The following is a 27,297-nucleotide window of genomic DNA, read 5'->3' as shown; positions in this document are numbered from 1 at the left end:
TTTGCGTTGGCCGGGAATCGAACCCGGGTCAACTGCTTGGAAGGCAGCTATGCTTACCACTATACCACCAACGCCACAGAATGGGACAGTGAACTGGAGCTCCTGTTCCTGAATCCATCCACGCTGTGGTTGAGTGAGAAACAAGACATTGGTGTTTTGTTTTTGAATTGATTGAAATGACTCTAATTGGATGGAGAGATTGTTGGGGTGAAGCTGCCAGAAGAAGCTTAAGGTGTTTGCTGCGGGAAGCGGCTCGGTGTCAGCTGACCTCTGCGCCTGACCGGAAATCCTATTAAGAATCAGGGCCGAGCAGCAGCTGCACCACTGCTGTGACTTTGTCCTGTTTCATTATCTCAAGAGATGCTGGCCGACAAACTGCATGAAATCAGCCTTGTTTATCATTAACTGGTATGATATCACAGATGCAATCATGCAGTGACATAAAAGTGCACTAAAGAATGCACTAAAAGGAAGATATACAAATATATACAGAAATGTAATAATGACTGCAGACAGATCAGGTAAAAGCTTTGTACAGCTATTTTAGTTTAATTACAAATTAACAAAGAAACATTTTCACATCCGGGGGTACATACAGGGATCCTACTGACGGTACCAGTACAAGTCTTTTATTCTTTCTACTGACCGTTGCATCCATTCTACAGGAACATTACAGCACTGTAACTGCCTCTCATAAAAAACAACTCTCTCATGAACGTCTGTGTGTTATGTTATCATACAGCCTCCCTTATCTCCCTTGTAGGGGTTCTTGTCATCTGGAACACCCTTGATCAGTGGATCGTTAGGAGACAGTTCCTCAACAAAAGCAATGGTTTCTGCACAGTTTGCAGCCACCTGTTGTTAAGAGGAGACATGAAGGAAAATGTAAGTTTCACAAATAAACGTGCCAGCTAGAAAAATATGTTTTGTGATACAGGCAGTTCACTTACTGGTGTCCTAGGAGTGTTAACTTCCTTCTTCAACTGTTCCAACTCCATTTTCAAGATTTCCTTATCTGACATATCCCGAGCCATCCTGGCTGGAAAGATGAAATTTGGATCAAAATGTTAAAATATCACAAAGAATTCCAGAAAGTCAATTTGGTCAAAGTCAAAAATTAAATAAGATTAGATTCTCAAGAATCCTTCCTTTTGAATGGAAATACACCATAAATGCCCCAATCGGCAGTCTTTACCTGTTGAGTGGTGGGATCCCCAACGACGAGAGAAGTGTTTGCTCCTAAGAGCTCATCGACTGTACTTCTTTCCCTTCAAGATCGCTTTTCCACACTGACAGATCTTCGCCGTCCCACTGCTCTTCATCCCACCTGATCCCCGCTGCTGGCTTTTGGGAGAGGTCGGAACAGGATTGGACCTGATGTCACCAATCCCCCGTGATGAGATTAAACAATCAAGAGCCATGACCCCTGAACAGGAAGGAAGACGGGAAGAGAATGCAGATCAGGGGAGAAAGTGAGACAGTTAAATAGCAATGAGAGATGTCTGAGCATCTGCAGGCACAGACATCAGAATCTGTATGTTATTACAGGTCTTTAGTACATAACCAAGTGAAATAATACATGTAAAGTATTAAATATACTAAGGATCTTAAGCCAAGAAGAGAGAAATCTGGTCTTCACTTCTAATTTAGTTACATACTTTTATCTCACAATATATCCAGTGAGTTTCTCTAAGCTTTTTGTGGACATGGAGGAGACTACAGAATCTTCAAGAGGAAAACTGACACTGATATTTAAGTTAAAAATCACAATTTAATTATTTTTCCCAACAATCATTTGGTCGGTTTTCCCTGCACAGGGTGAATGAATGTACTTATGCAGTGTGAAGCACTTTTGTCCATCCAAACGGCTTCTTAAGTAAATGATAAAGTTTCACTCATCCCATAACTCTGTGCTAATAACCTCCAACTGACATTTTATCTGAGACATGAGGAGCTACTGATCCTGAAGTAAACCTTCGACAGGACTCACACTAAGCCGTTCAGGATCTGGGTTAGTCTCATCTGCTCCAGATTAACCTGAGATACGTCACTGAGGGTCAACGTGTAAACGTTCCTGTACATGAAGAGCCAGTGTGTCACTGAGCACCTGAGGAACACCTCTCCTACTCATTGGACAATCTTATTTGAGCTTCACAGTTTGAACAACTGATACTGATGGAGAAGGTTTTTCACACAACATTAGTGCTGAAATCAGATTTCAGTTCATTAACTGGAAAATCACGAGTAACCATGTTAACAACTGCTTGACTCAGTAATGCAATAAGCATTTTCTGATTACAGTCCTTCATAATTGTCTCTCCTTGTCTTTCTTGTAAGTAAATGAAATATCTATTTAGATGTTTTAGATGTCTCCTTGTTGAAAAGTGGGATGGAACTGAGGTTTGTGGGGCTACCTCAGGGAGTTTACATTTTACACCATCACATACTGTCTTATTTGGGTTGAAAAAAATATGTCAGAAGAACAAGAACAATATTTCCCCACCACATTTATATTCCTTGCATTTCGGGAGCGTGCAATCAATTTAAAGTGATTAAATGGGCTGTACATGATTATTTTGTTAAATTAATTATTAATGATTAAAAGCTTTTTTTTTTCAGATTTTTTGACATGACGAACATTTCTGTAAATGTGTGTAACAGGTAACACTGGGTTTAGAATCAAAACCACAATCCTGTCTAGTCCTATTTTGGTTATGGGGATTTTTCTTCTTACCCATTAATAAGATATATGATCATTATATGATCAACTACTGCTTATCGGTGCATGGAAAATATTTCAGATATGTGATGTTTATTTTTCATTTCACTTTCCTTTTCTGGCCTAGACTTTGCTGCAATGATTCATTTTATCCTGTTGATGGCGACGTCTACAACTTTTATTTTCGAGGGTCTTCGACAGTCGAGTCTGTACATCCTGGTTTGAACCCCTCAGCCAATGGGAGGGCGTGTGTGCAAAACACCGGAAATACTCCTCAAAGTAAGAGCCTCGTTATTCAAACAAAAACGCCGAAAACGCCGTAAAAGTTCACATGGTTATTTAAACAGGTAAATATTTTTATGAAAGAAAATTGGAGCCACATTAATGCTCTGTGTTGTATTTCCGTCTTGTTTCTCAGAGTTTTTTTTTTAACCAGAAAAGTAATTATTTGGCCCATATCCTGTTCCGTAGTTAAACAGGAAGTCGTTCAAATATTTGCAGTGGGGACTTGACGACCAGTAACAATGGCAGCTCCCAGTAGGAAGCAGACACTAAGATTTTTGAGCCAGTTAGGCGCGTTTATTTTAACGCGCTTCGGATTTTGGAACTGCTTCTGCATGTTGATGCTGTTTGCTGAACGAGCGGATTCTAAAAGGTGAAAAGAACGAGTGAATGGGTGGCTATAAAACAGTTAGCTTGACGGGCTAGCGGCAGCACAAGCGTTGTTTAATTGCCTTTATGCAAATACAGACGATGTATCGTCGTCGAAGCTGTTTTTAAGGATGTATTCGTAAACACCGAACAATATAAGAATAGGTGACTTTTTTTAGTGTGTTTTTTGAAAGTGTAAATATACCAGAGAAAGATATCTTATTTCAGCAACTAGTGAAATCAGAGCCCAGCCCGGAAGTTTCAGCCGTATGGATTTGATTAAAATAGACTGAGAGGTTAAGTTTAGTTCAGTCTGTAATTTCCAGTCGGACGGGCTGTAATTTTTCTTGAAATAATCTTGTTTTTAAAAACAGTACGTTTATTGTTCACGTCAGTTTGTGAAGGGTTGGTCTTCTTTGGCTACCACACCCGCAATTATCCTGTAATTATAGCAGCTTTAAAGAAAACATGGGTAATCTTTATCTTCTCAGTTTCAAACATGTTTCCGTTTTTTTTTTAAATATATGCATTTATATGCATTATTTACTGTGTGACCTAACTTTATATTCTATATATTCTTACTTTATTCTGTATACTCTATATTCTATATATTTTGTCAATGTTAGTTCTTGGTTGTGGCTTTTAGTCACAACCATGTAAGACAGGAGATTGTGAAAAAAAATAGCTGCATGTTATAAATAAATTAACTGAATGTGTTTTGATGCTCTTTGACCCGTCGTCCTCTCAGGAAGCCAGACATCCATGTACCCTACTTGTACGTGGACATGGGTGTGGCGGTGCTCTGCGCCAGCTTTATGTCATTCGGGGTGAAGAGGAGGTGGTTTGCAATGGCAGCTGCTGTGCAACTGGCTGTGAGCACATATGCATCATATATTGGAGAACAGGTGCACTACGGGGACTGGCTGAAGGTGAGTCACGTTTGTGCATTTTTAAACACATAAAGACTAAAACTCAACAGCAGACCACACCCTTGCAGTATAAAACTGAAGATGACAGAATAAAATGCATGTACTGTAAAAGTAGTGTGTAAAGCTAAAATGAGACAACCCCATGAGTGTAGTACAAAAATATAAATGTGGCACAAATACAACATGTAAACCTTTCCTTATTAAAGTTGTTGGAATATTCACTTCCTATTATGTTTGTCAAAAAATCCTGAGATTTCAAAACAATTTAATCAATAGTTCTGATGAAATGTTCTCAAGCTTCTTTAGAAAATTATTTTAAAAATCATTTGCTTTGAAATGCTTCGGTCAATCAGCCAAAGAGTTTGAGACACTACTGGACAAGCTTTTTTTCTTTTTTAAGTGAAGTGATGTTTCTGAGGCTAGTCTATTCCACTGAGTTCTGACTCTTCAGAAGTCACTGATAGGAATCTGAATGTTTTTTTCATACACATTCCATTTGAGGTTTAAACGCATTTCCCCTGCAGGTACGGATGTATTCCAGAGCGCTGGCCATTATTGGAGGCTTCCTGGTTCTGGCCAGTGGAGCGGGGGAGGTGTACCGGCAGAAACCTCGCAGCAGATCTTTGCAGTCGACTGGACAAGTATTTCTGGGAGTATACCTCATCTGTATGGTAAGATCCTTTCTGATTAGTGTTATGTAACATTGAATACACCCACAGTAGTGGTGAAACAGGTCTGATAGCAGAAAAAAGAAAGGCAGGATTATCATTTTAAATAACGCAGTACCGGCTTTCCCCCACTAGGTGTACTCCCTCCAGCACAGTAAAGAGGACCAGCAGGTCTATCTGAACCACATCGTCGGGGGAGAGATCACTCTGATGCTGCTGGGGGTGCTGTTTGGGGTGGTGGCCCTGGCTTTCCTCTCCGGGTGTTACATTCGTCTAGCGGCGCAGGTCCTGGCCACCGTCCTGCCTCTGGTGATCCTGCTCATCGACGGAAACCTGGGCTACTGGCACTACACCCGCAAGGTGGAGTTCTGGAACCAGATGAAGCTGATCGGACACAACGTGGGAATCTTTGGTGCCGTGCTGATCCTGGCCACCGATGGCTGAAGCTTATTGACCGCCACAGACTTTTCCCCACCGAGGCGTCTGAGCAGGTTGCGATCGCCGGCCTTTCACTTCAGAGGCCGTCCTTTCCACTCGGGAGTTTCCGTCGCCCGAGGACCCCTCAGGATTGAAACACTCCAAGCTGAGATTGTTGGATGTAAGCAGCATTGATTGTCTCTGCTACCAGCTGGGAACTTTGCCTTTGTGAGGAAAGAAACACCAGGAGCTTTGTTTTTGGGGGGCGGGAGTGATTTAGTAATTTATTCAGATTCATGTTTACATTTTTGTCCCCTGCAAATAAGACACTGAATACAAGGACTGCAATATCGACAGGAGAAACGCCTTTGACTCCAAAATGTTCAGTCTTAAATGGTCCCCATGTTTCTGTAGGTTAAAAAAAAAATTGATTTAGCTCTGCATTCATGTGAATTCTGTTGAATTGAAAAAGCATGGCTTTTTTTTATTTTCTGTGTAAAAAAAAATCTCATGACATCAGTGTCGATATATTTTGACCATTAAACTGGATTCATTTCCCTGTCTTGGTTCAAACTCTAATGGTGCAATGCTGTTTTATTATTTTAAGCACGATAGCTTTGAGGGTGTTGAGCAGGATAAAGGGCTGAAAGGAACTCCTGTCATTTGGGCTAAAGAGGATTTGTAAATCACATAATATCCACATGGGCGCAGAGCTAAACTTTGCGGTCTTAAAATTACAGTTTGTACAAAAACTCAACATAAATGTAGTTTAAGGAGCTTTTATTGTCTTATTTACATTATTTAAAATAAATCGCTAACATTTATATTTGTTGCACTCTTTTCAATGCAGGTTAAATAAAGATGTTACTTCCACCAAACTGGTTTAAACCTCTCAGTTTTTTTTTTTTAAATTTGTGCACTAATCCAAACATTTTTATTAAATAAAAACTTTTTATAAAAGATTCTGTAAATTATCCACCTGTTACTCATTCATCCATTCATTCTCATGAACCGCTTCTTACGCCGTGACGGGTTTGTTCTTCCGGTTGTTCTCGGCTTTGACCAGGGCTCCGATCACCGTCAGCATCACGGTGACGGTGATGACGAGCAACGACGCCGTCTCGGCGACGCACAGCTGGGCGTCCAGCGACGCCAGCGACCTCCCGGCATGCTGTTCGGGAGCCTGACACACGATGTCCGAGTAGTCGTACGCGCGTAAACGTCGGACGCGCCGGATCTTGTCGAAGACGCGCTGCAGGTCACAGTCGCAGGTCCAGGGGTTGGAGGACATCAGGAGGCTGGTGGTGGTCGTCTGGAGTCTCTGGAAGGTCTTGAACCTGACGGTCTGCAGCCGGTTCCCCTGCAGAGCCAGGAGAGTCAGGCTCCGCAAAGGAGCCAGAACCTCCGTCCCGATCACCGAGATGTAGTTGTGGCTGAGGAGCAGCACCTCCAGGCTCCTCAGCCTCTTGAATAAGCCGTCTGGAAGCGCACTGAGCCGGTTTCCCTCCAGGCTGAGGAGGACCAGTTTAGAGAGACCATCGAAGGCGCCGACGTCCACCGTCCGGATCCGGTTGTGGCTGAGATCCAGTTTCCTCAGGTTCTCCAGATCCCCCAGTGACGCGGAGTCCAGGCGCCGCAGGAGGTTGTGGTCCAACCGGAGCTCCTGGAGGGGGGTCAGACTGCGGGAGAAGTCCCGGGGCAGCAGGTCCAGCTGGTTAAAACTCAAATCCAGAGTCTCCAGGAACTGCAGCGACGACAGAAACTGGAAGACAGTCATGAATCAAAAACTTCAGCAAAGTAAGATTTTGGTCTTTTTTTTCTCCACAGAATATTGTGATTTTTATTATTATTTTTTATACCTGTGTGTATCTAACATTAAAGGCACAGACACGTGGTTAGAATGCCAATTGTAATGCCAAAAAACATGAACTATCAGTCCAAATTCGTATGTGTGAATGAGTGGTTGTTTGTTTTCCATGTGGCTCCGCAGTGCGCTGGCGTCGTCCTCGGGGTGTCACCCGCCTCTCGCCCGCAAACCATCTTGGGTAGGACCCAGTAATCCCCAGCGGTGGAAATAGAATGAGTTTTTTGTTTTAATCATCCGTTTTACCCAGGAAGAGTGACTGTTCGTACCCGAGGCTGCAGAGTCCGGATGCTGTTGTTGGACATCAGGAGGATCCTGAGGGACCACAGACCCACGAAGGACCCGCTGCGGACATCCGTCAGTCTGTTCCCACTCAGGTCCAGCAGCCGAACGCCGTGGGGGACACCGGGAGGAACCCGGACCAGGCCTCGAAACCGACAGTCCGCCAGGTCCAAGGACTCGGAGCGCAGACACCGGTCACGACTCGGTTCCATCCCCGACGCCGAGGTCAGCAGGAGCGTCACGCAGAGAATCACGCAGCCCGTGGCGGGCATGTTCAGATCAGACACCCAGAGGTCCACTTAAAAGTCATGGTTTCGATCCCCCTTTACAGCAAATGCTGGTGATGTTTCAGTAAATTCCAGTAAACTCGCTATGAGCATCGAATATTACCGATGAGATTAGAGATTAAGGGATTAAACAGATCATAACAAATATGATGGAGGAACAAACCTGAACCGTTTTGGACCCGGGCCCAGAATACGGATTTGCATCTGCTTGTACATTTGCACACATGATGCTGTGTTGTTGTTGTTTTTTTTACAGGCAAGGGCGAAGGAATAATAAAATAAACCTGACAGATCTGTAAATAGTTTGAGTAGAAATATATTATAAATGACTTTTCTCCGCGCGTATTTGTCATCGTCATTAAGGAAACCGCCTGAAAAATGACGGGATTTGAACCTATAATGTCTGTACACCTGCTCAGCACCTTAACAGGCTGAGCTATCTGACTCCACACACACAGATTAATTGTATTTGAGTATTACACACTTTCATTTGAGCAAGTGCTCACTGTTAGGATTTGATCCTACACACTTAAACAAAAACCTATTGATCAAAGATGATCCTACTGAGCTATTTGTTGTTTAAGTCTCAGTTACCTGCTATGTTCTCTGACCGCCACAGGGTGGCAGCAGAGCACCACAGTATGGAGTTTGGTCGAGCTGGCTGTGATTTATGTGAATGTGAATGTTTAATGTGATTTTTGTGTGAATATAATGTTACTGCAATTAAACACAAACCACTATACGATCACTGTGTGAAACCTACGGCAGAAAGAAGCTGACATGCTGTTTTGTTTTTGGCGTCTGTGTCCAGACCATAGATGTTCATGCATGTGTATGTAATGTAAATACATACATATGTGTGTGCGTGAGTAACACAAGAGGATTAGGACCACCGGAATATAAAAATAAGGTCTATATTATGAGACAGAAGTCAGACTTTAATCTGAATTTTTTGCCATCATTATTTGTATTCGTATGTTTATATTATATTTGTAGACGTTTATGGTTTCATACTCTTGGGTCACCTGAGGGTTCTTAAGCATTTTTATTTAGAAACAATAGTTTTTCCACTGTTAAAACTTTGTCGATTCCTCCTCTTCCCCATCTTTGGAGAAGATGAGGCCAACGAAGAGACGCTTGTGGTCTCTGTCAGAACTTCTCATTGACACAGGCCAGAGGTTAATCTCTGCATCACTTAACGAGATTTCGTTAATTTACATTTCTTTTCTTTGCGTTACACTAGTTTTAATAAAGACTGAATAAATCGTTCTAATTGAAGCCAATAAGCAAAAATCACATTTTAAGACGTTTAACAATTTCATCATTGAAGTTACTGATGATTCATGGGTTCTGAAATAAAAAAAGCTCACATCTGAATTATTCCGTGACAAATAATTTCCCTTTGGGGATTGATTTCCTGGTCACATGAATTCATTTAATTTCTTTGGATTTGGTTTAAATATATTTTGAGTTTGTGAAGTTCCTCCTGCAAATAATCCAATTTGATCATCTGCAGCTTTGGGGAACTGAAATATTTGAAATTTAATTTTTTTATTGCAACATTCTCCCCAAAATTTAGTAATTTTTGACCAAATTTTAGAGTAACCCACAAGGAATCTCTCGTTCTAGACATTCTACTGTACTTCCAGAAATGACTGCTCCTCTGAAAGACCGAATTATTAATCTTCTGATTCATATTTAAAGCTTTCACACCACTGATCTTCTGTCCAGCAGTTTAAATCCTTTTGAATAATTCAACTTCCTGTTGCTGCACAGATGAACCAATCAGGCTGACAAACAATCCTTTGATGATAAACTCATTTCTAACTGATGTGATCAATAACAGATCAAGTGACAGTCCAGTCACAGTTGGTGTATGACGGCGTCAAGTCTCAGTGATACACATCCCTGCTAGCGTCGGGTTATGAGATCCTGAAGTCGTTCTGTTAAACGTTCAAAAAGTGGCTGAAAATTACAGTCAGAATTTTTGTTATTTTTATTTTAGAAAATGTCCTTTTAAAGTGTGGCATTTCAAGTCACATTTTGTTTAAAATACAGAAAATACAGACAGTAGAACATGGATACAGCAAAAAAGGAAAATGACAGAAAATAAAGCTAACAAGCCTTTCTGACTGCTCTAGTTTTCTTTTTGAAATGGAACAGAGGTCAAAGGAAGGAGGGCGGAAAAAGAAAGTTTCGGGGACAGATGGGGGGGGGGGGAGTGGGGGCAGAATGAAACAGGTTAGTTAAGGAAACTATGGTTGCTTTATGGTTGATGTTTAAATTATTCTTTATAAAGTCTAATTTAAGATTTAATCTTTCCTCTTTCTTTTTTGTCTTTTTTTTTTCATTTCATGGTATTTTGATCTTCTGGATCCAGGGCCCTCAGTGCTCCTTGTGGTCTCGGACTGAGGACAAGGAATGCCGACTAGGTCTGGCAGTGAGAATAAAACCACCAGCGTCGCCTTCCCCGGCCGACCCACGCTGCCAACTCAAGAAGATAAAGTGGAGTCCTTCTGTGTTTGCTGTGCTTGTGAACGTTGCATGGACTTCTGACTTTCCACGTCTCTAAAATGTTTCTCAACCTGTGAAGAAGAAACATTTATGAACAGTCTGGACATCAATTCTGGGAAGACCCATAAACTTTAAGCATCCCAGGAACACTTGAGCTCCCACCTGGGACCAGACACTAAAGAGTTGATGGTTCAAGTCAGCAGTGAGTAAAACCGTTCTGAACCCAGCTAAAACAGTTAACATGAAGCGAACGCCGCCTGAGTAAACACAACAGGCTCATTTGAAATGATCATTTTATTTAACAAAGTAAAAACGGGTTATCAAAAATTAAAATCAACATCTTTAAAAAGATATGTTCCCCCCCTGAATTCAATAGCTCCAACCACATTCTCGTGATAGCTGGAGTCAGTCTGACGTCACTTCTTTGCCCAGTGTGACAGGTCTGTAACGTACAGGATCTCTGTTCCTTGCTGAACGAGCCTTTGCTTTGCACTGCGGCAAAACTTTGGAAGGTTGGACACTTCTGGAAAGGTTTCACTCAAGTTCCTTCTGCATTTGTAGATGATGCATCTCATTTACAAACTGTTCTGTGGAGTCTTAGATTAATCCAAAATGGGACTCGCTGCTGTTTTAGTCATGTATGATAAGAAACAGAACATCTTTGAAAGGAAAAAGAAAATCCAAAAAGATGTTGCCGTTGACTTTACCAAAACAGAATTTAAAAATAGAGGAAAAAAAACAAAATCCAGCATGAACATCATAGGTGTCAGGTCAAATATACATATAAATACATAGAGAAAACATACTTACTATTTTGCGTACATGACTTAAAGCGCTTCCCTCTTTGCCTTTGCAGTTCTCGACCTGGTATGGTGGAGAGATTACGACGTCGTCCATCACAATAATGTTCTTCTCCTGCCATTTACAGTCTTTGATGCTGCAAATGAAAACAAAATATATGAAATTTGAATTTTTTAAAAAATCCCTCCATTTGGTTAAGCCAAAAAACAACAACACAAAATTAAATAAGGGCAACCATGGAATGACTAATGCAAAAAAAAAGAAAGCTTGTGTCCCAGAATGAAGTTAAAGAAATTATTTCTCAAGCTCCAAATTGATAATAGACTCCACAGCAGCTTATTTCCTGTAATTCAAAAGTTATTGAGCTGCGAGGTGAGGCAACAAAAACAGGCTGATTGCAAGATCCAGTTGTAAGTGAAACGATTAACCCCCTGGTGTAAAATTACGCTGATTGGCAAATTATACCATTAATCGACTGCCTACACCAAATCATACAAATATTTTACTAAAAATCTTGAAGCAAAATATCGTCCATTTGTCATCGAGATAATTTGTCTCCATTGCAAGTCGGTCCATGTCAGACACCTGAAATACCAGGCGTACAAATTATCCTGAGGGACTACAACGACCTGAAGCGAGGCCTGTTGACAACATGCACCGAGGTTTCAGGTTCACACAGTGGGGCTCACTCATATCATCATAAGTCACCCAAGTTTTTTTAATTCTATTCTGTGGCACAATGAAACAGGCCTAGACTTTCGAGCTAGGAAGAATGAATGCTAAAAAAATAACCACACTTCACATAGTGAAGGATGGCAGCGGCTCCATACTCAGGGGTGGTAAAACAAGTTTGATTCCATCACAAATCAGGGAATTCAGGAAGTTTTGCCACCTATGAGGAAGATGAAGCTGGGCCCCACTGCACCTACCAAAAGGACGATGATCCTGAGCAGACCTGAGAGCCCCCAATGAACATTAGTTTTGACTTAAATTATATAGAAGTTCTATAGATGCCTTTAAATATTGGGTGGCCTCAGCCTGCAAACACATCAGTATTACAGAACTTCAGGCATTTGCCAATCAGGAATAAGATGATTCTTCAGGAACGCTGCCAGATGCTGGAGTCTGGTGTGCATCATGTTTGTCAGGGGTCACACAAACATTCTAAAGATGCTTGTGCTGAAGGGGTTGTAAGACAAACAGCAGGAATCAGAAGTACCACTGTTATATTTGTTAAAGACTGTTTAAACTTACGATTTGGTTATTGCAGGGAGAAAAAGCATATGTTTATGATGTTACAATTAAAAGCTAAATTTTACTTTAGATCGGGATTATTCCAAGAATCACGAGCAGGAATATGAATCGGTATCAGTTGTATGAAAGTTTCCCAAAAGACGATACAAAATCCAGCTATCAGCATCATGTCACCTACGAAACGACACACACCGTCCTAACAACACTCAGACAAGACGCGGTGATGACGCTCGTCAGCGTCACGTCTTACGTTTTGTGAATAGTCTGGAATAGCTGTTGGCCCTCCACAGAAACCCCAGCACTGATTGCATAGGCTTGGGACAGCTTGTCTTCCTTTTCTGTCCGTGCTCGATTGGCAAGCTGTGGAAAACAGAAAAATGTATTGTTAACATCAGGCAAGATCCCTTTAGAAACCAGTTGGCTGTAAATACAGGATAAACAAAGTAAAATTAAACGTTCAGCATCGGGACACGACTGCAAAAAAAAAAGCTTAAGTATTCCATATTTCTAAACTCATTGTCACTGCATGCAGACAAGGCATAAGGATAACAGCAGATACCCAACCAGCCTTGTTATACTAGCATCCATGGAGGCTGGCAATTTATTTTATGAAGCTCTCACTGACAAATATACAGGAATGATATATATGAGCATACACCCAGAAAAGGACAAAAAAGCCAATTGTACCTTGCTAACATTCAGTGATGCTAGTGGAGGTGGAGTCTCGGTGCGGTCATTTATTATGTCCACATCGGAAACATAGGCTAAGTTGATCAGGATGACGTCGCTGAGGTTTGGCTTACCGCTGGAAGAAGCACATTCTTCGAAAAAAGAATGCATGTCAAGGAACACAACTTCATGGCAAACGCATCACAGCACAAAACGATCATTGAGTGGCGACAGCCGTCTCACAGAACAGAGAAGCTTAACAGAATCCTGACACTGATGGTGAGAGGTAGTGCCAGTAACAGTGTGACCAAAGCAAAGACAGCACTACCATGAATAGCATCTGTAGATGAATAAAATGTTAAAATGATGTACATTGCTTGCTTTCAGTGTTTTGAAATGAGAAGTCAAATAAACAATTTTTATGGTTAATCATCCACTGGCAGTGTGTTTTATAAAATTAGCAAGTGTGAAAGAAAATGTGCATGCATCCATTACAAATCTAGTTTGCAGAAATCTTGTTGGTTCAAGTTCTAAAGACAATAACCCCACAAACTCACTCAGCAAATACAGGAATGGCTGGTCAGATTGAATCTCATAGAAAACAGGTTTTCCTCTAATCCTGGCCTAATTTGCAAGATAATGATGGTATCAGGTCTGATCTCTACTTAGGTTGGGTCATAAGTTAAAAAAAAAATTGGGGAAAAAGCAATTACGAAAAAGGATTTTTTTAAAAACCCAGACAGGTACAAACCTTAAACAGTGACAAGCATAACTTCAAGCTGTAAATTTAACTGCTCAGAGTTCAACCCCAGTTCAACCAGTCATATATTAAATATATCGATCTTCAGTCTCATCCTCAGCTCTTAAATCATTATACTGAACTAGAAGACAAAAATATCTTGATGTTAACACCAGGCTCTTCAGCAAACTGCCCGAGTCAAGTAATAAAAGTTAGCTCCGTGTATGTTAGATGCTCCATTAGAATCAAACAAATGAGGCCCGTCGTGATCACAGACCTCCGCATCGCATCGACTACATTCATTTGGCTTATCATACTAAATTTCGATAGCACTGACGTAACCAGTATTACTAATCGAAACTAAAAATTCGTTCCAACCTGAGGTGACAAATCGTGCCATAATGTTAAAAACTCATACACTCATTCATGGGTGTAGACCTGACAATGCTAACGCTGGTTACAGCGTAATAAACTCATGATGCCTTTACCCTCACACTTATGCTGAAATTTAACCAACAGCACCACAATCCGTCTCGTTAATAACACAATAATTAATGTTATAGTATCTCCAAAGTGCGAGAAACATAGTAAATAACCCAAACTGATTAGCTTGAGGATGCTAACACCATCATTTGTGCTAGCAGCGGCAGTGTGGGGTAAATTTAGCATGTTAGCCTAGCAGCTAGCTGGCTGGCTGGAGCGTGGAAGGACACAGAGTGTCTTTTCGTCACTTGGATACAACGATAGCGTCTCATTGCACTGGCATCGCTAACTCCGTGGGTAACTACGTGTACACAAGCCGGGACGACCTGCGGTAGACGCCAGCTAGGTTGCTAACTAGCAATGGTTTGTGCCCATGAAGCACAGCCATGATGCCTTACCGGGATTCGTTGCCAGGTTGAGGTCTGGCAATACAATGAGTGAATTCAAAACACATGCACTTCCTAGTAGATATCCTGAAGCCATTAAATGACCTACAAAACCAACAAGGTCTTCAGTAGATGCAAAACTGATGGGCAACTACCTCGTAAATAAAAATATTTTAAAACGAACAAAGATTTGCAACCAATTACGCCTGCGCGGATCACTATTTGACATATTTTCGGTTACCCTACAGGCCCTTACACCCAGGCAGGCCAAGCAAGGCGTCCCCCAGCCCCAAACAAATAAAGGATACTCAGAGTCAACATCTTAGATTGGTAGTCGAACGCCACCACTTCTCCTTGCAAACGTTGACCCAAGCAGGTGAGGCAAGAGACATGGCTCCCGACGCTGAAATACTCCCCCGGTCCAGGAGCCGCCATCTTCTCCGCCAGGAAACCGGAGTGCCTGCCGTACGCAAACGACGTGATGTCGTATGGAGACGAAACCTGGGCGTGTCGAAGCACGTCGCGTTACAGCGATATCTTCTCCAGAGATAACTTACATTTGCAACTTAACATAGAAAAACTCCCAAGTTCTATCATTAATACATCTTCTAAACGACTAAGTGAAAGTAAAAGGAAGTACAATTTAATTTATCGACAATGAAAAGTTGTGGCTTTGTCCTCCTCCCCTGCCGCTGCTGCTAGAGAGTCAAATTGCTCCGCCTACGGACGTGACGTAGAACACAGCTTTGCTGCGGTACTTCCGGTAGTGCAACATTATCAATATTCCTGATAACCTATTAAATTCTTATCATATTTATCGGGAGGACACAAAAATGGAGGCAGTTTATACTCAAGGTATCTGGATGGCCGAAAGTCTTCAGCAAAGAACAATAAGTTACGAAAAAATGTGGCTTGTAGTCACCCATATTGGAGATCCAAAAGCAGCCTTCATGCTCGTCTTTCCTTTCACGTATTTCATCAGCAAACGGGCGGGAGTCGCGGTTTTCTGGGTTGCAGCAGTAACGGAGTGGCTAAACTTGGTGTTTAAATGGTAAGTCTGCAAGAAACGGCTAGCGTGTATTATTAAGCCCGGTCTGAAAATGTAGTTTTACTGTCCGGATATTTCTGCTATATTCCACATGTCAGCATAAAGCTAACGCCGAGTTTGTATCAAATCAGTTAACTTTTGGAAATTACAAAATTATACTTTACGTGTTTTATTTTTAAATATTTATCTGCATCGTTTAAGTTACAAACAATTTGGTATTTTGCTCTGCGTTCGTTGCAATGAATGTAGTCCCACCACGCGTATTGTCCGGAGTGAAACGAGCAAAACGGGAACCTTTATATAGTGTACGGCTTAATAGTTCCGCGTTCCCATTGACTTGAGAAGCATCGACGTAAAAAACTACCGTCCGTGGCCAGAAAGGAAAAGTGACAACATTGATTTTCATATTCTTTATCGCATTACATTAAAGATAGAAAACATTTGATACATATTGATCCAGGAAGCAAAAAAACATACTAAAATGTGTTAGATATTGCTGAAACAATATTCAACAGATAACCATTACTGTACCCCCAATGCAACTATGATTACCATAACTTTAAACACATTTAGAGAAACGTCACATAAATCTATATAATTGAATATAATGTGTTTTGATTTCATTTTCTTTCCAGGATGTTGTTTGGAGAAAGGCCCTTCTGGTGGATAGGTGAATCACAGTTGTTTGAGAACAATCAACCCAGAGTTCTTCAGTTTCCCTCCACGTGTGAGACTGGTCCAGGTGAGATACTCTCAAAGTAGAAGTGCTGCATGTGCCAATCATAGACATTATATTCAATTCATAGTAGATCTGAAGCTGTAAGTCAGGTGTCCCGTCTCTCAGGCAGCCCTTCGGGACATGCCATGGTGACGGCAGCCGTCTGGTGGATCGTGGTGTCCTCGCTAGGATCATATATGTACTCGCGCACCAACAGGTTTGTCACTTTGATCCAGAGCAATAAAATGTTTTGACTCTTAAGGATGTCCGATGTATTTTTAAGGACTCTCTTTTTCTCTGGCTCTAGCTTGGTGTTATCAGCTGTTCCATACCTCCTCTATGTGGTGATACTGGTGGCAGTTGGAATCTCCAGGCTGTTCATCCTGGCCCACTTCCCTCACCAGGTCATTGCTGGCTCTATCACAGGTCAGAATACACACATATGTGCACAAGCTGACATGTAGCATATGGATACGACAATTTAGTCTGTTTATATCTCATAAAATGACTGGTTAGTGCTTCTTCACAGCCATGCAAACATCATCAATTGTCATAAACCCTCTGGCTCAAATTCCACTGTAGGATATTACTCTCTGACATTTTGACCACAGCATGAATGATGTGTAAATATAAATGGTGTGTAACCATATTTGACAGACTACACACACTTTTATGTAAGCATTTAATTTTTTTTAGCCTTTAGGTTAAGCATATTTTAAGTGAATTATTCGTTCCTGTTGAGTATTGAAGATGAATGAATTTGTTCCTGTCAGGTTTCACTCTGGGGATTGTTTTGAGCCGCAGCGTACCAGAAGGACGCCCCCTGCTGTTCTTCTTCTGCTCCAGCATCTGTCTGCTGCTCTGTGCTCTGATACTGCACACTGGACTGGAATGGATGGGACTCGATCTCTCCTGGTTAGACTCTTATAGTGTGTTTATGAGTACTGATGAGTGTGTAAAGTACAGCTCTGTGAAAGTCTAACTTCTTTTTGCTCAGGTCTATTGCTTTGGCCAAAAAATGGTGCACCCACGCGGAGTGGATCCGATTGGATACGCGCCCGTTCTCCTCTCTGACCCGAGACTGCGGGGCCCTACTGGGTTTGGGGCTAGCTCAGTACTGGAAGCCAGGAGGATGGTCTCTGCCCTGGGCTCCACGGGCCCTGTCTCTGGCCATTTCATCCATGGGACTGTACCATGTGAATCGTCTGCCTATCCCGGTCCAACCACAAGGCCTGTTCTACGCTCTGTTCTTCGTTAAATTTGCCTTAGTGCCTCAGATTGTTATGGTGCTGGTGCCCGGACTGGTTCACCTTTTCACACACAAAAAGAAGAAGGAATAGAAACTATCATTCTAACTCTCCAGATGTCTTTCACACCCTCAAGTAGTTTCTGTAAACGCTTTAGATGCCTTGTTAATGCAGTTCATCGGTACGTGGGTAAAATTAATGAGTCATGAATATGACGATTGTAAGCCTTGACTGTAAATAAATATATCGTAATACACATTAGTCTTGTAAATACTACATTATATATTTTTATTTACCATTTGAGAGATATTAAGGTGTTTTGTGACTGACCTGAGGTGAAAATATGAAATATGAAAATGGGCAAAGTTTAGCTTTGAATGTTACTTGAGAATGGATGTGAAAAAAAAAAACATTATCAGAAGTAATGATTGGCAATGTTTCTGCCTTCAGAAAGTTTGACAGGGGAAACCAGATGCTTATTAATAAGTACAAGTAGATAGTTTTTACTTTTGTGTAAATCATTCATCATTCAGAAAGGTCAAAAGCGGCGTTACTGCTGTTAAATTTCACTCGTATAACTGTTTCATTGATGGTGGACAGTAAATCAAAATGTTAGATGTGTTGCACTAGTTCAGGCTTAAATTGGTAGAAAAGCACTAATGCACTCATTTGTTTCATATTATTGAATTCTGTGCAATACCTCCTTTGTGCAATTTGCCTCCAGATACTTGTTTTAAGGGGACTCAACTGGATTGTTTTGTGTTGTACCAAAATGTTCATGTTATTATTTTTTGGACCAAACTCTTCAAAATGTGAGAAATACATTTTGTATGATATTAAAGAAAAACAACAAATGACTAACATGCAGTGTGTGTTTCAGTTGGTAACCATTTATAAATATGCTCTTTTTTCCCCCTCAATACATGGTTTTACTGTACAGATTACAATCAGTTTTAATGAGATAAAAACACATTCTTTTTTATTTATTTTTAATTAAACTTTTTGTCACAGCGATCTGAAAGCTCACATTTACAGACAAGAGAACTCTGCTCAGCAAGCAAATACATTAAAGTAAAAGAAAATAACCTTTCGCTTTTGTCTGGTGAGTTTGAAGGAAAATGATAAGGACTGTTCCGGGATCCATTTCCTTATCCTGATCCAAAAGCATCGACCAGCGGAGTCAGAACGCCGCTCACGGAAAGAATAGAACATGCATCAGAATATTTACAGCAAACTAATATACACAGACAGCTTGAAAACAGACACCCGCAAATATCCTGGATTTAAAAGTTCTGTTTAAATTAAGTATAATACAGTTTAGACCTTCATCTCTGGAAAGATAAGTAGTGGGTGAACGTAGAATGAACAGGAGACTGTCAGCCGTCTTCACATATTCTTTATCTGAGAACCAAAACTAAATACCACAAATAGTCTTAACTTTTCCCCACACATACAAATAAGTTGAATATTTTCATTACTCTGCTTTCCCTGGATACTGATACTCTTGGTATTATAATTTTTTTATTTTTTTTGCAGTAGATTAGACTTAATTCTGTGCAGACCCAGTGGATTAGACTGGCTAATTCAGAGAAAGAGAAGAGATATTTTATGTGAAATATTCATATACGACAGTCCTCATGGTCAACTGACAAAGCCGAGCTGGGCTGAGTGGAACATCTGAGTCATTATGTACAACTTGTGCTAAAAAGTCTATACATCTTTAACCATATCGTCATTTGTAAATGATTTAATAACAGCGTCTCTGATAGTCTGGCTTCACCGGTCAGAGGTCTGACAGAACACACACGCTTGCTTTCTCCAAAGTCGACAACTGTAACAGCAAAGTAAATAAAATACATAAAGTGCACCCTTATTTAAGATCTTAACAGGCATTTATAGTGCAGTGGTGATAGAATAAAATGCATTGTGGGAAAAAAACAAACAAAATAATGCAGGAGGAAGGGAAACGCATGTGATAGTAGTTGTTTTATGCATTTGCTTGCTTTTAATTGCTGAGCACTTTTCCATGTTGACCCTTCACCAGCATACGCACTGAACGCTCTACTCTGTTAGGAACATACAGCATCATTTACACACAGAGGAGGGACAAAAGCGAACTTTGATAGTCATAACCCAAACGTTAACCCCCCCCCCCGCCACTGGAGTTTGTGATTATTATTTAACTGGCATTAATCGTTTAAAGATTTTAAATTCCTGGAAATCAAAGATTGAAGTTTCCCTATTTAGTTCATCGATTATAGCAATTTGTCCTCAAAACAAGCTTTATAAAATATATGAGCTGATACAAAAGTAAAGCACCTGATGTTTCAGCAACCATTCAAAGCGGTCTACGTTAACGGAGTTGGAACGACATGACAGACGGCAGCCTGGACGTTTGGTTTAATGTCACACTAAGGCATATTATGAGGTCTGTGGTACAGAGATGATATTAAAAAAAAAAATACACAGAGAAATTAAAATTCACATACATGAACCTCAAAAATTAGGTGAAAGTAGCAGTTTAAAAAAAGAAAGAAAAGATTTTAAAATAGGTGCAAAAATTGATTCACGTTCCAAAATAACCGGAGTTTATGTAGACTTTTAGATTTGATATGAAATTCAATTGCATGAAAATTCCAAAGCGATTGTTATTTGCGATAATGTTCCATTCTCCACGTCTAAACTTCTTCAAAGTGAGGATTTTTGCTGCTTCTCTCCATTTTTGTATCATCACCCCCCCCCAAAAAAGTGGTTTGGGTTTTGAACTTTAAAAAAAAAAAAAAAAAAAAAAAAAAAGGTCACCTGTGATTCTGGAGACTTTAACTGATTATTAAAAACAATATTTATATATATATAAAAAACTTGCAAACTAATCAATACAGAAAAGACTTGTTAGCTGTAGCCTGAGCTCAGATCATTGAGGACGTATTGCAGCATAGAAAGGATGTTCTTGCATTAACCAACAACAAAATATTAAATATTCTGACATGTTAGAGGCAATTATTTCATTCAAAGTTGGTCAATGTCCCTCATTCCTTTACCCTGGATCAATTTTCCTCACCCATGTGACTTAGCAGTGGGACACAAAGGCAGGGCTGACAGAATACAGTTCAAACTATGTGTTTGTTTTATTCCTATGTACAATATATAACTTAATTATAAATATTGTCATTTTTCTCTAAGCACTGAGTTGTTGAGCAATTTGTATTTTCTGAGCAATGTACAGTATTCAACATATAATATTGTGTTACATAGAATAGAGCCTACTAGCAACCTTGGTTAAGAGCACACTTTGAAAGAACAGAAGGTGGGTACAGTCCACGTGTGGAGTCCGATGATTTGTACTTTCATTCTTTCGCGCTTGTGATCGCCTATGGAATCTTGTGCCACGCAACATTTTTGGAAGTGCACCGGTCTTTGAGATCAGAACTTTGGACCCTCTTGTTATCCTTCCTGTGTGCAAAGTGTGATAATGACAGTCGCTTCTCAATTGTTCTGTTTATAACATTGTGTTTAATACCCTAAATGTGTGTGTGTTTCTGTGTGTGTGTGTGTGTGTGTGTGTGTGTGTGGTTTTTCTCTCTGCTTCCTCTTAAGTTCTTTCACGTGAGTTCGTCCAGGTTCGCACACGCAGGCGTCAGCAGTTGAGTTAGATTGATTTTTTTTTTGTTGTCCCCTCACTCCCACTTGCGACCTATTCACACACACACACCCGTCACACATTTGACTCCACAAACGGTCTCTTTGGTTTGATGGGGGAGGTGGGGCCTTGGGTCCGGGAGTCGCGCGAGAGCTGTCGGTACATGTTGTCCTGGTAGGCCTGCGCCACGGGGAGAGTCCTCGCCACCTTCACGTCCGGGTAAGTCGGCACCTGGCTGACCCGCTCCAGGATGTCCCCCCCACTGCCGCGGGAACCGTTGGCCAGCTTGCTCAGCGAGGGCGGCGGGGTCTGGGAGTAGTAGTCCTCCTCCAGCAGGTGTCCGTTTTGGGCGTTGTTCGTCTTGTTGTAGTAGGCGATGTTGCCGAGCGAGGCTGGGGGGCTGTAGGTGGAGCCCTGCTGGACGAGCTGGCCGGGCGAGGTGGGGCTGATGGCCGAGTCCATGGAGGTCATGCCCCTGGACCGCGTGGGCTGATGCAGGTACTGCTGAGTCCGCGCCGTCTTGTCTATGATGCCCATGAATGGCGTGTTGCGAGAGCGGGTGGTCTCGCCCTGGTACAGACCGCCGCCCCCCCCCTGGGAGGGGGATATAGGGGAGATGTCATCACAGCTACGCTCGTACGTGGTCTGCAGGGGGATCTCCATCTGCTGGATGGAAGAGGACGCCCTGAAACCCGGCGCTAAATTGGAGGTGGATCCGGTGGAGATGTTGTTGCTGGAGGGGGAGAATCTCAGCCCCACGCTCTGGGAGTGGATGAGCGGCCTGGGGGTGGACACGTGCTGCTTCATCTCGGTCGTGTTGGCGCTGACGGGGCGTCTCACCATATGGGGGATCTCAGGAGACCCCAGCTGGCAGGGCTGCATGGCGTTGGCGCGTTCCAAAACGTGTTCCGAGACGGGGTAGTAGGCGGCCGACTGGCTGCGGCTGATCTGAGGCGTCTGGCTGAAACGGATGCCCCCGGGACCCCCGCTGCTGGCGCGGTAGGCAGAGGAGGGGCGCTGGGGTAGTTCATCCTTCAACAGGCCCGACTCCATAACCCCTCCTCGGCCGCCGTGCTGACAGAGGGCCCCGGAGCTGAGGCTGGCCTGAACCTGGGGCATGGACCGCCCGTCCAGGGAAGGCTGGTACACCAGCCGGCTCTCCACGTCCACCGACCCCCCCTGGTAGCGGCCGCCGATGGAGTGGCCCATCTGTCCGGCGTAAATGTTGTTGCCCATGACGTTGCTGGGCTGGTTGGTGCGGACGATCTGGGCGATGGACGGCTGCAGGCGGAGGCCTTGGGCCTGGTGGTGCTGGGAAGACAGCGAGGGTTGCGAGCTCAGCTGGAACGAACGCTGACTGCTCATCTTGGAGAGGGGGGATTTGGGTCGCCCGGGGAGCTGCTCCGTCTGGTACCGCACCGGCGACCCCGACTGGGACCGGTAGAGACAAACGCTTTCCACCGGCGGACTGGCTCGGTACTGAGCGGCGCGGCGTAAAGGGGAAGGCGGCGGGCTTTGGTGATCCATCCCCTGACCCCCGGAGCCCATCGGCGGGCTGAAGCCGTAGGACTGCTGGTGAACTGGGGAGGTGTGGGGGGGGCTGTGGCGGTAGTGTGAGTTCTGGTGCGTCGGGGACAGGGAGGGCGACGTGGGCTGGTACGAGCCGCGGGTCGGGGAGGACATGGAGGAGGAGGTGGGGTGATATTCGTAAGGCTGACCGATGGGGGAGCCCCCGGTTAGGTAGATCTGATCTGGATGTGTCGGGGACAGCGGGGGGCTCTGAATGATGGCGAGGCTGGAAGGGTTAGCCAGAGACTCCGGCGGGGGCAGACCCACCGACATGGCCTCCAGCTCCTGCTCCAGATAGTCCTCGTCCTCAAACAGGTCCTGAACAGGCTCCATGTCCTCCAGACGGGGCTCCGGGGGAGGGGGTAAAGGCATGGACAGGGACAGGGACTCTTCCTCTTCTGGAGGAGGTGTAGGAGGAGGCGAGGGAGGGGGCTCCAGGTCCTGTTGCAGGTGCTCCTCCTGGTTGAGCTGGTGACATTCCTCCTCCACTCTCTGGAGCAGCCGCTGGATCTCGCGGTTGTTGGGGCACTGCTTCACCGCTTCGTTCAGGTCCTCCAAGGCTTCAGGAAATTGTCTGTGAAGAGGAAACCGGAGCTTATTTGTGTCGTGTTCAAGTTTACAACGTGCTTTAAAATGCACGCTCAGCGTACCTGCTGCTACGCTTGGCGCGCGCTCGGGCGTAGAACGCCTCGTAGGATTTGGGTTTCAGTTCAAGCGCCTTGGTAGCGAACTCCTCAGCCATCCCAAAGTCCTGGTGCGGAGGAAAGACGAGAACATCAGCAGCTATTCAATTCAATTCAATTCAAAAAACTTTATTTATCACCAAGGGCAATTGAAAGCACATAAAGTAGAATTGGTTTATGAATGCAAACATGCAGTGTAAACATAAACAATAAACATAAATAATAATAATATATAATAATAATTCTAATAATAAATAATAACATAAATACACTGTTATGTTCAATAATTCAAAACCTAGTTAGTTTAGAACCTAAATTGTTCAAAACCTAGTGGGCTAGTCTAAAAACCAGTTAGTTTAAAACATAGTTCGCTTTAAAATTTCGTTAGTTTAGAATCAGGTTATTAAACCTTTAAACCTTATTAAAATATAAACCTGGTAAACGGCGTTGTGCTCAGGTAAACTACGTGGGACAGCCGAGCCTTACGTTCATTTTCCTCCGACACCGGGACAGGTTGAGGAACAGAGACACTTTGAGTTCCCTGAACGTCTTGAGGTCCTCGCTGAAGCCTTCGCGTGGAAACTTTTTGAGAGCGCACTGGTAACGCTGCGCCGCCTCCTTCACCTTCCCCTTCTGTGGGACGAGCAGAGGAACGTTATCAGTCCTGAACGATGAAATGAGAAACTACTCTTGAGACCCGCCGGACAGAATGTAGATCTGACCTTGTAGAAGCTGTCCCCCTCCTCGATGAGTTTGCTGAGTAAGATGATCATGATGTCGGGTTTGGAGGTGGCCATGGCCCACGTGGCTGGACCTGAGCAACACAGGGAGGAGCAAAATGGAGAAAAAAAAACAATCAGCGATGACAAAACGGAGACGTTTTACAGGAGAGGAGGACGGAAGGAGCGACTGGGAGTCACACGACACACAAAGATACCAACAGGGGAGAAAGACAACATCCAAAATGAGGGATGGAGATAAAAAGACAGGCAATCCACTGCAGAGAATGTTTGGGGGGGGGGGGATCTCTTGTGACACTTTCGGGAACACTGTGACCCTCGCTGTGGGACGTCCCCACCTGGGTCAAATATCATTTGCCAGTAATTCTGATCTTTTTTTTTTTTTTTTTTAAAGTTTCCTGTTTGAAGTGCAGAAGCAGCACATTTTTAAACAGTTTGTGATCGAGGACAAAAAAAAGAGAAGAGCACCGGGTGCACGCAAAAATAAAAAGGTAACGCCACCCCTGCAGACCGTCTCATGACTAAAAAGATCAGAATCCCTTGGACTGAATCTGATCTGAGCAAACAGCAATCCTTGACAGAATACACACATACACACACACACATAATAGAGATGGAAAGGAGCAATAAACAGAAAAAGGCAAGCAGGAGGGATGGAAGAGGGCTCTGCAGGCGTCGGCCGTCCTCTGAGTTTTGGTGGTAGGGATGCTGCTACCTGGGCTAGCCGACACTGAGGGGAAGTCTGGAGGATGAACGATGCACTGGTTTATCACCTCGGTCTGTGGCGGTGGCGGTGGCGGTGGGGGTGGTGGCACAGAGGAGTCACAGATACATGCACTTTCCTTCAAATCAATACCACGTAAGTGTTACTGTGGCCTTCTGTCATGCATCTGTGGAATGGAAGGTCAACATCGCGGATACAAGGTCACAGGCCGGAGGCCGGGGCATGCTGTCGTTAACCAGTTGGGCGTTAAGCGTCTACCTCTAGGCAAATCCCGACTGCGTCACTGTCAGTGCTAACACCTACGCATGTTGTTACTGTTTGTCAGTTTGAGAAACGTTCTGGGGGGGGCTAAGCTGGCCTGACGACACTTAGGATGACACAGACAACACAGAAAGAGGAGATAGAGCTGTCAAAATGCCTGGTGGGGTGAGAAGTCGACAGCCTTGGCTTTACCTCGGGGCCGACTGGGCAGCGTCTGACATCCTGGGGGGGCCGGAGAGAGAGAGGCAAGGGAGATGGGAGTAAAAAAAGGGAAGGTGGGTTTGTGTTGGGTGGTGGAGGAGGAAAAAAAGTGGGGAGGGGGGGGGGGGGGGGTTCATGAGCAAGGGAAGGAGTGTAAGTGAGAGGGCAGAGCGAGGGAAGGGGGGGGGGGCAAAAGAGCCAGAGAAAACAGAGATACAGTAAGAAGTGGAGGAGAGGGAGAGAGAGAGAGAGACAGGTGATGGCAGTGGAGAAGGAGAAGTGAGAGGAAGGAGCACAAAAAAAAAGCAGCAGTGAGAAGCGGAGGTAAGTGCAAAGAAAAAAAAAGAATACCGAAAAGTAACACCGGAAGCGCTTCTAACAACCTGTCTCTGAGCAACCGTAGAGGAACAAAGAGGAGAGAAAGGGAGAGAAAACCGGGAGATTGGGAGAGAGAGGGAGAGAGAGAGAGAGAGAGAGAGAGAGAGAGAGAGAGAGAGAGAGGAAAAGGACACGGCGGCAGCAGAACAATAAAGAGAAACACATCAGAGCCATAAATAGAAGGAGAAAAGCAGCACGATGTGGCAGAGGTGGTGGTGGTGGCGGCGGTGGTGGTGGTGGTGGGGGGTGCACATTGAGTAGCAGGGAGGGGTTTAAGCTACATGGAGACATAAACCTGAATCCATGGCTCGTTGCAGTAAAAAAGCTTCACCGATTTTGTTCCACGATGCGCGTAGGGATTGAATTCTCGCCATCCGGATTCTCCGTCCATGCAGCTCGTGCTCAGAGTCCGACGCATGACCCTCTCCGCTAACACGGCGTCTCAAGCTCTTATTCTGGTAAAGTAGGATTCTCCTCTCCGCCAGTACGCTCTTACCTATCTTGGCTCCTTTCTTGAGCAAAGCGACCACCACCGATGTGTTTCTGCAGCCCACCGCCCTGTCCAGCGGACGCATGCCGCTGTAGTCGACGTGTTCTATCATGGCGCCGTGGTCGACCAAGAACTGGACCTGGAGGACAAAGAAACGTAAAGAGAGGGTGGAAAAACTTTGACATTGGCTTTCCAAAATAAACTTTTCCCTGTTCAGACGACAAATATCTGCTCGGAATCAAGTTAAATTCCTTTTGTTTCTCAAATCCAAGAAGACAAAATACGTCTCCGACTTCACTGAGAGTCTATTCTCGGCGTTTGTGCAGAGGAGGGTTTGAGTTTCCGCATCACGCTTGAGTATGTGGGCTGCTGGGTGATGACTGATACTTCCAAACGGAAGAACAACATCCGTCTTGAACGGAGAAGGCCGAACATCCCGAGTGACGCAAAAAAGCCAGAGGTTCACCGCCGAGGCAGATTTGATTTATTTTACTTACCACCTCCGAGTCGCCGTAGAAGGCGGCGAGGTCGAGGGGCGTGCGTCCGTTTTTGTCAGCGTGGTCGGTGGCGGCTCCGCTCTCCACCAGGCAGCGGACGACCGGTAAATGTCCCTTCAGACAGGCCCAGCTGAGAGCCGTCAGACCCTCCTTATCCATCAGAGACAGAGAGGCTCCTGGGAAAAGACGTTGTGAGACAAAAAACCTTTAGAATATATATATATACATATATATATATGTATATATATATATATATGTATATGAAATACCACTTCATATGCTTCCTCTCTGGTGGCTTGGTCCGTCATTTTCGGCTTTTGTTTAACGTATTTAGATTTTTTTTTTTCTCAGTCTGTGGCTGATTTAATTTGCTTTCATTACTGCGAACACTATGAAAATAGGGATTATGCAAAAAAAAAAATTTTTTTTTTTATTATT

General features: G+C 43.5%; 6 protein-coding genes and 1 non-coding gene across 13 annotated transcripts in view; 2 read left to right on the top strand and 5 right to left on the bottom strand.

Annotated features, from left to right (window-relative positions):
• Positions 1–2: 2 nt before the first annotated feature.
• On the bottom strand, positions 3–74 carry trnag-ucc (transfer RNA glycine (anticodon UCC)). The gene has a single exon. It is a non-coding gene; the product is annotated as a tRNA-Gly (tRNA).
• A 443-nt stretch (positions 75–517) lies between these two features.
• gngt2b (guanine nucleotide binding protein (G protein), gamma transducing activity polypeptide 2b) lies at positions 518–1,333 on the bottom strand. The gene is made up of 3 exons (XM_068306044.1): positions 1,196–1,333; positions 951–1,039; positions 518–855 (listed from the first exon to the last, which is right to left on the bottom strand). The coding sequence occupies exons 2-3, from the start codon at positions 1,032–1,034 to the stop codon at positions 727–729; spliced, it is 213 nt and encodes a 70-aa protein (XP_068162145.1). The 5' UTR covers positions 1,035–1,039; positions 1,196–1,333; the 3' UTR covers positions 518–726.
• Positions 1,334–3,231: 1,898 nt separating this feature from the next.
• Positions 3,232–6,253, top strand: tmem101 (transmembrane protein 101). The gene is made up of 4 exons (XM_068305740.1): positions 3,232–3,374; positions 4,119–4,299; positions 4,824–4,970; positions 5,103–6,253. The coding sequence occupies exons 1-4, from the start codon at positions 3,244–3,246 to the stop codon at positions 5,409–5,411; spliced, it is 768 nt and encodes a 255-aa protein (XP_068161841.1). The 5' UTR covers positions 3,232–3,243; the 3' UTR covers positions 5,412–6,253.
• A 118-nt stretch (positions 6,254–6,371) lies between these two features.
• Positions 6,372–7,843, bottom strand: LOC137588913 (phospholipase A2 inhibitor). The gene is made up of 2 exons (XM_068306242.1): positions 7,518–7,843; positions 6,372–7,146 (listed from the first exon to the last, which is right to left on the bottom strand). Exons 1-2 carry the CDS (start codon positions 7,800–7,802, stop codon positions 6,403–6,405), a joined length of 1,029 nt encoding a protein of 342 aa, XP_068162343.1. The 5' UTR covers positions 7,803–7,843; the 3' UTR covers positions 6,372–6,402.
• Positions 7,844–10,139: 2,296 nt separating this feature from the next.
• Positions 10,140–15,630, bottom strand: lsm12b (LSM12 homolog b). The gene is made up of 6 exons (XM_068306317.1): positions 15,586–15,630; positions 14,972–15,164; positions 13,074–13,207; positions 12,637–12,746; positions 11,142–11,268; positions 10,140–10,402 (listed from the first exon to the last, which is right to left on the bottom strand). The coding sequence occupies exons 1-6, from the start codon at positions 15,613–15,615 to the stop codon at positions 10,310–10,312; spliced, it is 687 nt and encodes a 228-aa protein (XP_068162418.1). The 5' UTR covers positions 15,616–15,630; the 3' UTR covers positions 10,140–10,309.
• g6pc3 (glucose-6-phosphatase catalytic subunit 3) lies at positions 15,471–18,533 on the top strand. Its single transcript, XM_068306316.1, has 6 exons — positions 15,471–15,714; positions 16,347–16,453; positions 16,556–16,646; positions 16,737–16,855; positions 17,203–17,344; positions 17,427–18,533. Exons 1-6 carry the CDS (start codon positions 15,497–15,499, stop codon positions 17,767–17,769), a joined length of 1,020 nt encoding a protein of 339 aa, XP_068162417.1. The 5' UTR covers positions 15,471–15,496; the 3' UTR covers positions 17,770–18,533.
• Positions 18,534–18,572: 39 nt separating this feature from the next.
• tanc2b (tetratricopeptide repeat, ankyrin repeat and coiled-coil containing 2b) overlaps positions 18,573–27,297 on the bottom strand; it is a 104,044-nt gene continuing 95,319 nt past the window's right edge. For all 7 annotated transcript variants that reach the window (XM_068306310.1, XM_068306309.1, XM_068306311.1 and 4 more), the window contains 6 exons: positions 26,860–27,035; positions 26,369–26,501; positions 24,291–24,382; positions 24,055–24,201; positions 23,536–23,636; positions 18,573–23,459 (listed from right to left, as the gene is read on the bottom strand). In XM_068306310.1, coding sequence (XP_068162411.1) covers positions 21,392–23,459; positions 23,536–23,636; positions 24,055–24,201; positions 24,291–24,382; positions 26,369–26,501; positions 26,860–27,035 — 2,717 coding nt within the window. In that variant the 3' untranslated portion in view covers positions 18,573–21,391. The remainder of the gene's footprint in view (positions 23,460–23,535; positions 23,637–24,054; positions 24,202–24,290; positions 24,383–26,368; positions 26,502–26,859; positions 27,036–27,297) is intronic.

This window comes from Antennarius striatus, chromosome 21, assembly GCF_040054535.1.
Source record: "Antennarius striatus isolate MH-2024 chromosome 21, ASM4005453v1, whole genome shotgun sequence".
In the NCBI taxonomy this organism is placed as follows: domain Eukaryota; kingdom Metazoa; phylum Chordata; class Actinopteri; order Lophiiformes; family Antennariidae; genus Antennarius; species Antennarius striatus.
The sequence above is the reverse complement of the archived record's forward strand: the minus strand, read 5'-3'. Positions and strand labels throughout refer to the sequence as shown.